Source organism: Cryptomeria japonica, chromosome 3 (genome assembly GCF_030272615.1).
Source record: "Cryptomeria japonica chromosome 3, Sugi_1.0, whole genome shotgun sequence".
In the NCBI taxonomy this organism is placed as follows: domain Eukaryota; kingdom Viridiplantae; phylum Streptophyta; class Pinopsida; order Cupressales; family Cupressaceae; genus Cryptomeria; species Cryptomeria japonica.
Genome location: NC_081407.1, coordinates 351,727,693 through 351,742,610, shown reverse-complemented (window position 1 = coordinate 351,742,610; position 14,918 = coordinate 351,727,693). Strand labels below are relative to the sequence as shown.

The 14,918-nt window shown below is 34.7% G+C and overlaps 1 protein-coding gene across 1 annotated transcript in view; it reads right to left on the bottom strand.

Annotated features, from left to right (window-relative positions):
- Window positions 1-7,521: 7,521 nt before the first annotated feature.
- LOC131076528 (uncharacterized) overlaps window positions 7,522-14,918 on the bottom strand; it is a 145,184-nt gene continuing 137,787 nt past the window's right edge. The window contains exons 7-9 of the mRNA XM_058013768.2: window positions 8,732-8,923; window positions 8,147-8,283; window positions 7,522-8,021 (exon numbers count right to left, since the gene is read on the bottom strand). Of these exons, the coding sequence (XP_057869751.1) occupies window positions 7,736-8,021; window positions 8,147-8,283; window positions 8,732-8,923 (615 nt within the window). The 3' untranslated portion in view covers window positions 7,522-7,735. The remainder of the gene's footprint in view (window positions 8,022-8,146; window positions 8,284-8,731; window positions 8,924-14,918) is intronic.

Here is a 14,918-nt window from a genome sequence, read left to right as displayed (position 1 = left end):
TGATATTCTACTAGATAGTGGACAATTACATCATTGGACATCTTTCAACAAAAAAAATGGTGTCGTGTGTATATATATATACATACACATAGGTAGAGAACTTGAAACATTATATAACAAGGAGAGAAACTAGAAGCACGAGATGCATTAGTGGAAGATGTAACTGTGATGTGATTAAAAAGTGGATATTGTTGATATAGTATTAATATGAAAATTCATTTCTCAAATGAGTAAATGGTTGAATGATATAGGCAGAGAACTTGAAACGGTATATAACAAGGAGAAACTAAAAAGCATGATATGCAGGAGTAAAATATGCAACTGTGATGTGATTGAAAATTGGATATTGCTGATATTCTATTAGATAGTGAACAATTCCATCATTGAACATCTTTCAACAAAAAATAAATGCTACCGTATAAATATATATACAGAGACAGATCATTGAAATGAAACCTTCAATGCCATTGAGATAAATGATGAAAAACAAATCTATTTTTGTAACTCGATCATTGAAATGAAACCTTCAATGCCATTGAGATAAATGATGAAAAACAAATCTATTTCTGTAACTCATCATTGAACATTTTTTAACAAAATAAAATGGTATTGTGTCTCTATTTCTGTATGCATGATAATATAGACAATAACCATATAGCTGAAAATAAAATGAGTAAATGGCTGAATGATGTTGTATTTCTCATATGAAATTTATTGGAAGTAATGTATGGTATGCTTGATAATATTATTTGCAGTGAGTATATTAACAAATTGAAGGCAAAACAAACAATGAAAATTTCACAACAAATCTTCATTTCCCTAAGTTTTTAGGGCCAAAAGGATAGTGGGAGTTCGTGCCATGTGTACACCCCCACCCCCCCTGCTCCACACACATATACATATATATGTGTATATGTGTATATATGTAATGATAAATAATGAAGGGGTTTCGAATAATTATGAACAATAATCAATCTTTTTGATTTCTTTGTAATGATTTCGACATCATAAACAGAGAGACACCATTTAACAGTGCACCCATAAAATGAAATGATAAACAATGAAGGGGTTTCGAATAATTACGAACAATAATCAATTTTTTTTGCGATCACTGTAATGATTCCAACATTATAAACAGAGAGACACCATTTAACATCACCCATTAACCATTTCACACACACACACACACACACCTGTGTGTGTGTGTGTGTGTGTGTGTGTGTGTGTGTGTGTGTGTGTGTAATGATAAATAATAAAGGGGGTTTTGAACAATTATGAACAATAGCCCATTTTTTTCGCATTCACAATAATGATTTCGATAGTATAAACAGAGAGACAACATTTAACAACGCAACCATAAAAGAAAATGATAAATAATGAAGGGGTTTCGAACAATTATGAACAATAATCAATCATTTTCACATTCACTGTAATGATTTCGACATTATAAACAGAGAGACGACATTTAACAACGTAGCCATAAAAAGAAATGATAAATAATGAAGGGGTTTTAAACAATTATGAACAATAGTCAATTATTTCCGCATTCACTGTAATGATTTCGGCATTATAAACAAAGACACCATTTAACATCGCACCTATAAAAGGAAATGATAAATAATGAAGGGGTTTCAAACAATTATGAACAATAATCAATTATTTTCGCATGCACTGTAATGATTTCGGCATTATAAACAGAGAGACTCCATTTAACAACGCACCCATACAAAGAAATGATAAATAATGTAGGGGTTTAAAACAATTAGGAACAATAATCAATTATTTTCGCATTCACTATACTGATTTCTGCATTATAAATAGAGACACACCATTTAACAACGCACCCATAAAAAGAAATGATAAATAATGAAAGGGTTTCGAACAATTATAAACAATAATCAATTATTTTCGCAATCATTGTAATGATTTCGGCATTATAAACAGAGAGACGCCATTTAACAAAGCACCCATAAAAAGAAATTATAAATAATAAAGGGGTTTCGAACAATTATGAACAATAATCAATATTTTTTGCATTCACTGTAATGGTTTCGACATTATAAACAGAGAGACTCTATTTAACAGCGCACCCATAAAATGAAATCATAAATAATGAAGGGGTTTCGAACAATTATAAACAATCAATTATTTTCGCAATCACTGTAATGATTTCGACATTATAAACAGAGAGACACCATTTAACAGCGCACCCATAAAAAGAAATGATAAATAATGAAGGGGTTTCGAACAATTATGAACAATAATCAATATTTTTCGCATTCACTGTAATGATTTCGGCATTATAAACAGAGACTCTATTTAACAACGCACCCATAAAATGAAATCATAAATAATGGAGGGGTTTCGAACAATTATAAACAACAATCAATTATTTTCGCAATCACTGTAATGATTTTGGCATTATAAACAAAGAGATACCATTTAACAGCGCACCCATAAAAAAAAATCATAAATAATGAAGGGGTTTCAAACAATTATAAACAATTATCATTTTTTTCGCATTCATTATAATGATTTCGGCATTATAAACAGAGATACACCATTTGACAACACACCCATAAAAGGAAATGATAAATAATGAAGGGGTTTCGAACAATTATGAACAATAATCAATTTTTTTCACATTCACTGTAATGATTTCGACATTATAAACAAAAAGACAAATTAACAACGCACCCACAAAAAGAAATGATAAATAATGAAGGGGTCTCGAACAATTATTAAACTGTAACAGAGCATTGAAACGAAACCCTAAACCACATACGAAGAAATCATCAATAGGCAAAGCATAATGTAGCTGCGAAGGAGCAAAACTATCATTGGACATCCAATATGCAAGGAGGAAGAGTGACCGTTACCTGGGAGCAAGGCGACGAGGAGGTTGTAGAGGAGGCCGAGGTTGGGAGTGAAGAAGAGCTCATAGAGGAGGCCGCCGACGGAGAGACGAGGTTGCGAGTGAAGAAGAACTCGCAGAGGAGGCCGTCGACGGAAGACAAAGTTAAAAATGCAACCACAAACCTTCATTTCCCTAAGTTTTTAGGGCAAAAAAGATAGCAGGAGTTCGTGCCATGTGGGGCCAACAAACATACGCGGGAAGGGGGTTATGGGTGGTCAAAATGTTTTTTGACAACCCATTTTAAACATTTTTATATTCATCTCCTTTTTAATTATATGCATATGATTTTTTTTTTAAGTTAATTATTTTTTATAGAAAGGTGAAAAATATATTACTTTTTAGGTAGTTTATAAATGGATATAGGCCTTTTGGTGTGCAGGTATTGGCACAAAAGAGGTCAAGTATCGAGAGACACTTTGAGATTACCACTTTTTGACCTTTCGACGCATAACGACCCCTAGAGTCGGATCGTTACTACCCAAAAGCTAGATCAATAGGTTTAAGAAGTTAAGTCGCATACGAAGACAACCAAAAAAAATAAAAATAAAAATTCGATGTATCGTTTAGGATCTGTGGGTGCGTGAAGTTAGCTATGATGGCTACTGGTGCTCTTCCCCTCTCAATTTTGGATCACAGAGCCAATGTAATAAATCCTTGTACTATATTGTATAGAAATGAGAAAGGGCTTTGTCGGATTAATTGAAAGAAGTCGCTGGTGCCTATGGTTTGAGTGTGTAGCTTGATGGTGTGGCTCTATGGTTCATGAGTGTGGGCTTCTGTATGCACATGACTAAGTGTTGGTGCAGGTGCACGCGAGGTTGGAACGAGGGTAGGCTGACTCAGGGCCACGATGGAAACTCCCCAACATGGATGATTTTGGTCCAAGCTAAAGTTGTGAAGATTTAAAGAGAGGTGGATGCTCCTCCCAATGGATGATGTGGTGGCCAACTCCCCTTTGCACCATAAAAGAAAAACCAATCAAGATTTCGAAAACTTTTGCCTTCTTCAATTGTTAAAAGGATTTGGAGTACCAAAATGCTTTAATTTGTTGAGAGGTCCATATCAACATTTTTTCCATGTAAAAAGGAATGATTAAGTACTTTGCTTATTGTTCTTCGTGTTCCAATATTCAAGATATCATGTTGCTCCTTCTTGCCCTTAAAAGCATTCAACATGAAGTATTGTCCACCTTTGTGTAACTAATACCTATTGGCCCTCCAATAATACACAACTTTCACGTCATACATGTCAAGATTGTCAAATACAACTCTAGAAACATCAAGGGCAAAACATTCAACACCACTTAAAAAAAAATATGCTTAGCAAAGAACTTCAATCTACTTCGGTTGTGCATGGACAAATCGACATTTTTTATCTAGCTCAAATCATAAGGTATGGGGTATTGCTAAATTTCACATATTTTCCACCCAAATCTTGAGTAGTAATGTCATCTTATGAACCATATTCAAAAAGTGCATCAACTTTAGCAACTTCAACTAGAATGTCGATGTTAAAAAACTTTGAACACTCTTTTTTCCTTGTTAAAACATTGAAAAACAAAACAAAACAAAACACCTCTTTGAAGTCCGAGGCAATTTCAAAACAACCTCTAAGCTACAATCAATACATTTGCCCTTATCAAGAGAGAAGATGACATATACGATGCACAAAAACTGACACTTTCCTAAATGTAGTTTTCAACAAGTTGCTTTTGTATGACCATTCACATCACTATTTTTACAATATTTTGCAAACTTATCTTTATGCTTGTAATATTTGCTCTTCATTGCCTTGGCCTTGACTCCTTTCATCTTTGTAGAGGATGGAGAACTTTCTACTTCAAGGTAGTGAGCATATGCATGCACTTCATTTATGTCCACTAGTTATGTGGTTATGAAGATCTCTAATGTACTTCATCAATGCCTCTTGTCGCAGATTTTTTTCCATTTGGGCTGCTCTTCAACAAAATGCACTAGCATATTTTTGCCAATTTGTCAATGTTTATGTTTTAATAAATGTCAAGACTCTATACATTTTTTATTTCTAACATATTGGTTGAAATTTAAATTGATGTCAAGAACTTATAGGAGCTTAACTTGTACAAATAACCTTGTATTGGCTGTTATGCAACAATGACTCCCTCAGCAGCAAATATAGTAGCATATAGCAGATGATCCGTCACCAGCTGCTCCTTATGGAACGTTGAATAGCGAGAAAGTACTCACTACTATACCTTCAACCAAGTCACAAAAAATAGGAGACTTTTGAATAATGTTAAAGCATAGTGTGCTTATCAGAATCTTGTGAAGGTAATCTTTTGTTGCAAAGCAAGTGAATGCAAATTAAAATATACTTCCATTTGAGCCATCTAACGGTCAACCTTTTCTACATCCACATCCTCTTGAAGCAGAGGAATCTAAGTATTTTCCTTGACATTGAATAAGTGTTTTTTTTGGTAGACTTGATTCGTCATGGCTTTGCTATTCTTCATCATTGAAATGGGTCTCCCCCATGCTCTTGGTATCCTCCACAAAGCACAACTTCTCTATGAGAACATCCACAATCCCTCTCATTGTTTCAATTGATTGAGATATACATACAACATAGCTTCTAGGTTGAGAAACCTGCTTCTCCATCAAGAAATTTTGTTTCTCTTGTTATGCTTAGTTCTCTTTCGCAGCTATGGTACTCAGCATCTCTTTCCAAAGAAAACAACTCTTCTCCAGTTGCTCGTGTTGTGGCCATGAACCTGCAAAATCAATCAACTTTCACAAGAAAAGAACCTGCTCTAGTACCATTCGATCTATAAACTACAATGGTTAGACCATTCAATCGTCATCAACATTCAAATTCTAAGTGAAGGAAATAATCAACTAAACTGAACTTATGAGCAAACAACATGCCAATTGAAGAGACAATGAATTTATCCTAAAGAAACTAAATTCTATGAGAAAACTCCAACAAAAATGCAACAAATAATCCCCTTTGTCAGCTATATCCAATGACATGCATGATCTTAGGCACACAACCAATGTAGAACAACGATGTTCAATACCTAGGATACCTAGAATCAACTTTCTAACACTCCAATTCTATCCTAAATACAATCTACTTGTCCACTTGGAGCACTCAGTTCCAGATCATTTTTCAGATCAATGGTCTTCACTAACTTTACTAAACACATTTGTTTACACTTTACTTTCAATCCACTTGGTGCATTTGTATACATCAAAGTTGAACTACTTGCCACCCGACAAAACTCGCCAAGCCCTTGGGAAAAAAACTCGGGAAAAACTCGACAACTTAAACACGCTTAAATTTAATAAAAAAATGCATTTTTTTGCAAAATTTAATGAGAAGATGCATCCAATGAGTCAATAAATGACAACACAAAAGAAACAAGCTGATTCTAGATATATTTAAATGCAAAGTGTCTACAAAATCGCATCATCATGAGGAATGTTGATGGCTGGAACCCTGAAAGCAATATAGTAAATAATTTTTGTAAAACCAAAAGTAAATACATCATTACAAATTACAATTACAACTTCCTCTTCCCAGCTCTAGCAAAAAAATTGGGAGAGGTAGATCTAGAGGGTCCAGTCCTAGAAGTCTGCAGTGGGCGTGTGAGTGTTTGTGCCTCCTTGCTCGGTATGGCTGGCTCATCCTCCATCATGGCTGAAGCTATGTCTCCACCTTCTTGTGGCACTGGCAATGACTCCTCATCCTCATCCTCTTCCTCCTCAACGCCATCTAACGTGAAACCAAATCCACCCCCCTCCTCCATAGCCTGCCTCTCCAAATCAGCGATCTCACACTCGGAAAACAATGGAGGCTGCTCCTGTGATGTCCAATTATTGTAAGGATCTATATCATCCAAGTCAATTGGACCACCTTTTACTTCCTCTACCTTCCTTATGCGCAATCGAAGGTTATATTGCATGAAGACAAGGTCATTGAGGTGTTTCTGCGCTAACTTGCTCCTCTTCTTCGTGTGGATTGCTTCAAAGAAGCTCCAATTGCGCTCACAATTGCTTCAACCTTCCCCCTTCTCAGCCCAAAACCCAATCAAAAAACACAAAATGAATCTATTTTGTGCTGGTTTTCCTTATCACGCATAGGCGGCCGAGTTTTGGTCAAAAACTCGCTGAAAACTCGGCGAGTTTTTGACCAAAACTCAGCAAGTAAAAGTCGTAAATACTCGTCGGGCAGAAAAACTTGGCGAGTAGTTCAACTATGGTATACATTACTTGCTAGTTTTTTGCACTTCTCTTCTGGGCAAACACACTTTTATCTTATTATAGGATTTCACCTTTGGAACAAGGCACGACTTAATTTTTTTAACCAATTTTCTACTGATCAGGAATTCTGACGTAATATTGTTATATTACCGTTGCTATAACTTCGAGTTTTGAACATGGTTTTTTGTTCAATATCCAAGTAATCCACAACCATCTGATTTAATAAAGCACAATCCCAGCTATAAAAATGGGAAAGGTGAAGTGGTAACAAGTTCTCGATGAACTTTGTAAATAGTCCCAAACTAAAATCTGAGATCATAATTAGGAAATAAACTGCATGTCAAGAAAACTTAAAGAGGCAAATGACATACAACAAAAAGCATTATAATCAGAAGATTTTACTAGACTGAACAAAGCACATGCCATGGAATAATTACAAGACTGGAATATTTCTATGCAAAATCATATGGTTACACCATCCTAAATGTGAAAATTGATAGGATGAATATAAATATGGGCAATACAAAAATCCCTTACGAAAACTAAGGACATATTTATAACTTAGATGCAATCTATATCATTGGGAAGCTATTACAGCCTGAAATCTTTCAGGAATTTGCATTAGTGGAAGTTGACTATTTCCAGGGTGACCGAGCTGCCCACAAGCTGCCATCTGATCCTCACCACGACTATAACGAATAAATACAGTGTATCCTGCATTTGCAACAATATTTCGAAATGCAAGCATCTGTTCCTGTGGGCTAGGAGCAAATGGAGACCCCTTATGAGGATTGAATGAAATAAGATTGATCTTGCAGGGAATTCCTTTAATAAGATTCACCAGCCTCTTTGCATCCTCTATACTGATGTACCATAAATATGAGAATATAAATTGTAAGAGTGTCTTCCAATTTGTTGGGATTTTATTCAAACTTGGTAAAAAGTAATGAGAATTTTTGTTAAGGGATTCCTGAAGAAATCTATGTACCTGTCATTAATTCCAGCAAGCATTACATATTCGAATAAAACTTTGTATTTATGTCTTTGACTGATCTCCTCTCTCAATGTAGTAAGTAGTACATCAAGATTATATTTGCGGTTAATTGGCATGATCCAATCCCGCACCTGCAATTCAAAAGAATTGTTGTGATGATATTGATATGTCGATATAAAACAAGAAATGCCAGTTAATGAAGAGTGTCTACATCAACTATAAGAAAATCAAATTGAATCCACAAAAATTCATTGACTCCCTTCCACCGAAGGAAAGGGTGAGGAAGGAGATCTCTCAAATTTTTTATATACAAAAAATTAACTCATATTTGCTCAATTCAGGCATTCATCTAATTCATGATATCCTATTACACTATACTGCGTACAGTGTAACTATATGCTTGTATATGGACTATTCATAATAGATTTTTGGCAAGAACATCAGCATGCTGTTCGATTTTTGGCAAAGCACATTAGCATGTTGTTCTTACAATTCCATGAATAAGAACATCTGTAAAGAACCCAAGAGATTGAGTCCTAATACCTTACATTGCATTTAAAAAACTACTAAAAAATATACCTCATCTGTTGTTGCATTGAGACTAACAGCTAGTTCACAAGGGGATTCTTTAATGAAGCGCCTTAATTGTGGCACAAGGCCACTGGTGGAAACTGTCACTTTGTGAGGACTGAAATAGAGCCCATGACAGTCGAGCATTATCTCTGCAGCCTTCATTACGTTGTCGAAGTTATGCAATGGCTCACCCATACCCTGAAAAATGAAAAGTTTTGGTAAAGACAAGAATGAAGACAAGCACAAACAGATTATTGGGTCATAGAAAGAACATTGAAGTAAGTAATAAATAGTTTAACTTCTAATTAAAAGAGATATGTAGTCAAATTTCCCGATAAACAGGCAAAAGGGATATGAGATGGCACGGCAAACATATTGGGATTATCTCAGAAAACACGAGTAAAGCAAAAGAGTAGATTGCAAGGCAAGGAGAAGTTTGTATACCAAGAAACAACCTCATTTCACAACTGGATATATAATCCTTCAATGTAATATACCGGCCAGATTTTTATACCAAAATATTGTAAGTTTTACCAATTTAAATGTGCAGGCATTTTGTCAAACAGTTTGCACACTATCTGTTCTAAGTTTGTTTTCGATTGATTTGAGGGATTATGGAAATTAATTATCTTAGCATCAATTCTTTACCCTTTAATATCGACAATAACTCATTTATACAAAGATCAATGCTTATAAAAATCACAGAAATATTTATTATAATCTTCAAAATTGCCGTTACAAAGAATGAGATGCACAGAATTTTACACACAACAATTAGATCTTCAGATATTTCAAGTCAAATGGCTGACCTGGTTGATCATTCAACATTCGTTGATTTCTCCAAACTGTATGGCAGATTCAAGTACTGTTGCAGCCTTCAGTGAGTGGTACGGCAGCCTGGAAGGGCTGCAACTCCTTTCCTAGGTGTTGTGTTGTAAACAGACACCCAATTGCAAATGGGAACCCCTCTTTTTTGCCACTTCCTGGCTTAGTTTTGCTTAGCTTGGCAATAGTTTTGGTCTCTTAGCTTCCTAGCCGTTGGGAAGGTAGTAAACCCTTGTCAGTCTGGAAATGCAATGATCAATCCATGGAATGAGTAGGAGTGCAAGGTTTATCTTAGGAAAGGGTGTGAATTGCATGTTATCCTTCTCAAAATATCAATTCCTAGTGAAAATGCCTAGGTCCTGCCTTGGATTGCCCTAGAAATGCAATGTTGAAAAGGTGCAAAGGAAAGAAGATTGAAAGAGTTGTCAATGGCTCAGTCTTGAAGTGGAAGTGTTCCAATGGAAGTCTGAGTTTACGAATAGAATGAATGAATAATCCTCAAGCAAATATGGAAAATTGAAGATTAAGATAAGGAAAAGGTAAAAACAAAGCAATTTAAGGACAAAAAAAAAATTCAAGAAATGAATGACTCACAAGCTGAGAGATGGAGAGCAAAACGTGAAAATTGATAAATGAAAGAAAGAATAATGTGGGATGAAGAAGAAACGATTGGAGGTTAAAAGATAGAAATTGTTTAAAATTTGCAATGAATTTCAAAATTCATTTGATAATTTGTGCAAAGAATGTCGAAAACTCCGCCCAAGTGAAGGGGCATTTTGTGCAAACATCACTTCCAACTCCACCTAGCAAATTGCAAACACAAGTCTAATCTCTGCTAGGAAAATGCAAGATAGCCTTCAATTTCCCCCTTGTATTGAGAGTTTTGCGCATGCATTGACTAGATTTCCACCAGCCTTTAACCTTTTACATACGGCGGCTCTTGGATAGATTTACAAATCCACACTAGGATCATGGAAAATTCCGAAGTTTACAATGTAATTTCTCCTCTTTGAATAGGATTTAATTATAAACGATAATAATAAAATTAAGATACAAAAGAATTAAAATAAGATGAAAATTAAAATATAATTAAAATTTAATTAAGTTTAATGAATGGTCAAAAGGCATGAAATGAAAAGTTGACTCCCTCAAACATGAGATATAAAAGGGAGAAGAGAACCTCATTTGAAAGGAGGATGGGGGAGGAAGAAGAAGGGAGCATGTGAAACAAGGAGGGATTAATGGAAGTAGAAAGGAATGGGCAGAAATGATGAAGGGTTGTAACTCTTTCAAAGGGTGCTAATTATTAAAGGTCGCGACCCTTGCATAGGGCAGATACGATGAAGAGGTGTGAGTCTTCCTCACATAGGAAGATATAAAGGGGAGAAGATTTCATTTGAGGAATACATTGAAGGGAGATCAACTTGGGGAATAGAAAATAAGCATTATAATGAATAATCACAAGTGCAGATCTGATTTGAATAATACGACAGCAATAAGGAGACATGAACTGTTTGAATGGATCTCTTTCCAAAGAGATGTGTCTCCTCAATTAGTTATGAAGGTATAAAAAGAGTAAGCAATTAATGGAAGAGGATCAGCAAAATGAATCATTTCCCATAAGATAGAGAACAGCAATCACGAAGGAGACAATTCCAGTTCATCACAGCAGATTTCTAGTTATCAAAGATTACTATTACCAAAGCCTATATTTGGTGGAATACATAATATTTCTGCCAGACATAGTCTTATATATATACATGTTGCTTATGCAAAATAGACAATGCTTAAAGTATTTGTTCATATGATAGAATATAAGGTGTGCTTGATTGTCTGAAATCCATTTTGTCAAAAGGGCTTGAGGTGTAAGCAAAAGGGGTTTGAGAGGGCTAAGTGGGCCGTCCTAGAGTTGACCATACTGTCTCCTAGGACTAGAGGGCACTTATGTAGAAGAGCAAAGGAACCCACTTACAACCTCCACCCAAATCCGCAAGATGGCTCCTACCTTTAGTGGGATGAGGCATTGATAGGGAAAGCAAGTACAAGCAACCCACTAAATAGGCCGCCCCGATGGATGTCTATATTGATTGCCCATCAAGGCCAAGAGGGCTCTAGCATTCACTCCCCTCTTGGGCTTGGTGTAGAAATGGCATCAGGCAGACCTATCATGTTTCTTCCTCCAAACCCTAATATGCTTGTATAATATTATTGATAGTATATGGATATGATGTGATCTTGTCTAACCCTATGATTGAATATATAACATACATTTGTAAATGTTGTTTATGCTATGATTGCAGGATTCAAATCCAAGATCACATTATTTACAGAAATAATTACTTTGTAAGATGTAACCCTAATCCTAATTTGTTGCAATTGTGATTCTAGGGCAAACTAGGGCAAATTAGGAAGGGGACATTACAGTTTAGATAAGGATCAATGAAGAATTCCAAAGTTGAAATAAGGAAATTATCCAAGGAATGAAAATGGAATTAGGAATTTGTCCAAGACTTAACAAAGGAATAAGGAATTATTTTTCATGGAATAAGAAAAGGAAGAAGAAAGAAATCTGGAAAATTCCATGATTTCAAGACCCTCTGTCATGTCCCCTCCTTGATCATTATATATAGCATAATGAAACACTTATTATTATAAATTAATATGATAATTATTAATGAATGATTAATTGAAATTAATAAATATTTATTTATTTATTAAAATATTATTATTTAATTAATATCTAATAATATTCTTTAAATCGTATAAATGAAATCAGAAATTGATAGACTTATATAATACCAAGTATCGCCACCATAGATTAAGTCAGCAATGTAATCAAAACCAGTCAGATTTGACTTAGTCAAGGAGGCAAACAATGATTGATATCTAATCGATTAATACTAAGAGTCGCGATTTAGTGTCTCCTCTAAATATAGCTACAATTCGTTTGTGATTAATTATTCTCTAAAGGTTGCGATTAAGGGAGAGATATGTTTTTGATCGGTTGTACCTATTTGAAAAGTGGTGTCTCTAAGAAAATGAGAAGATATTCATTTGGGGGAGGCATCGAACATCTTTTATTTTCCCCACTCATCCTTTGTGAATTCGATCATCCTGAGCAAACAGAAGTTAGCCCTGGTCACACATTTACCCATGATACAAATCAGGTACAGTACCAGCGGGGACAACGATCTAAATAAAAGCAACGATTTACAAATATTTTGTTAATACAAACAGATAAAGAGAAAGGGTACAATTAAGGAACAAAGGTAGAACCGACTCACATTAAGAGGTGTGACTAATGGAAAAGCAATGATTTACAAATATTTTGTTAATACAAACAGATAAAGAGAAAGGGTACAATTAAGGAACAAAGGTAGAACCGACTCACATTAAGAGGTGTGACTAATGGAGGATACCGTTCAATAAAGTATTGAAGGAGATAGGAATTGCAATTCATAGAAGACACAGACTACCGGTGTCAGAAAGACTGCCTGCGTCAAAGATTGTTCTCCCAGCATTAGACAATGATAATACTCCCAAATTAACTAATAAGGAAATTATTTAAAGTAGCATCGTATCATATAATCCTATAGAGATAATAACTAAGGAAATTTGACACTAGTTCCATACTATCAATTGGAAATAGAAAAGGATTAAATTAAAATAAACCATAAGGTATTAAAGGGCAACGGTTTGGATGAAGGATTGTGTCCCCTTTTCTCATAAAGATATAAATAAGAAATAGAAGTCATTTATTGTCATATTGAAGATATAAAAAGGAAACTAAGGAATTGATCTGATAATCAGGAAAGTAGACAAATAAGAGCAGAACTTGATCTAATATTTATCAGTCTGAATTTAGTAGGTTATGGATGGAAATGCAACATGAGTATATGAATGCAACGTTTATAGTTTGCTGTAATATAAAGGGCAGACAATCAGGGAATTGGAAACTTATTAACTCTTATCCATATATTTGGATCTGCTCTTTGAACATACATATTTGTCTCTTACTGATTGCAAGCACATAATTCTACACTAGATACAACAATACTGATTGTAAGCAATTGGATTACTATAGGAGTTATTGTTTTATGGGTCATTGCATATTTCAGACTGTCAAATCAGATAAAGCAATTTGTATATAGTTCAGTCAAATAACCATATTCCTATATCGAACTTAGCAAGGACTATTGCATATCATACAAATTCACTTTTAGCATATAGATTATTGTACATAACAGAAATAGCAGGTGATGTTGTCCAAACCATAATTCAGTTACAAAGATTAGATAGTGCAAGTGTAAAGAATTGAAGTAATTGTCCCTATTTCCGGACCTAGACTGATAGGGGACATTACGAGTGGTTTCAGAGCATGTTCCTGCTCACCTGGGGAAAAAGGCTACCAGCTGGGATTAAAGGAGAAGCAAACAGTAACAGGTACGTATGGGGGGTAATTTTCTGAGTTAGTATTAAATATAACAGCAGTAATTTATATATCATTAAACTTCTGTGTACAATCATGATTAAATTAGTGACATTGGATGGGTAAATAACATACAATTGTTCAAACAGTCTTAAGGCTACGTTACTGGTACACTAAGGACCTAGAAATGACTGATAGAAGTGTAGAAAATAGATTTCTCATTTTTGGTTTGTAATCTTTGTTTTTTGTATGCATATCAGCGGCCAGCCTATTAAGCAATCAACATTTCTGAATTTCAATGTGTAATATCAAATATGTAGTATAAATTCTTTGACATTTGTGAGTTCAAACTTTAAAGTTAACGTTAAAATTTACCAATAATCTTGTTTTGAAAGTTCAATGTAATGATATTTTGAATTTTAATGTTAGCAAATTAATAAATTATTAAATCATATTAAACAGTGTCTCCAAGTACCCCCATCTCTTATTTTTCAAAAACAAATGTACCAGTACCAACAAGTCTCATACCAATACTAGTACTGGTCTCCTCGCAACCATGAGGAAAACACAATGGTTTCAAGTTCAAATGCATTCCCATCATTGAATGACCACAATTTAATAGATGGATCACACATCAAAGCAAGGCATGGTAAGCAATTTGCCATTGAAGAAACAGTCTCTATGGCCAAACAAATAAACATCAAAGCAAAGGAAGATGCAAACAAAGAAGATTGAATTCAGCCACAAAAAGGTACCCCATACCTCTCTACAAGCTGAAAAGAAGAGAAATAAATAATCGTCTTCTCTCATTGCTTGCAGATAAACTTCCCAAATTTCCTAGAATGTTGGACTGCCAAGCAATAAAAATATTGAAAAACTACTATTATTCAAATTGGTCAAAGCGGACGCAGCAGCCAATCTGATTTCTCACAAAACAAG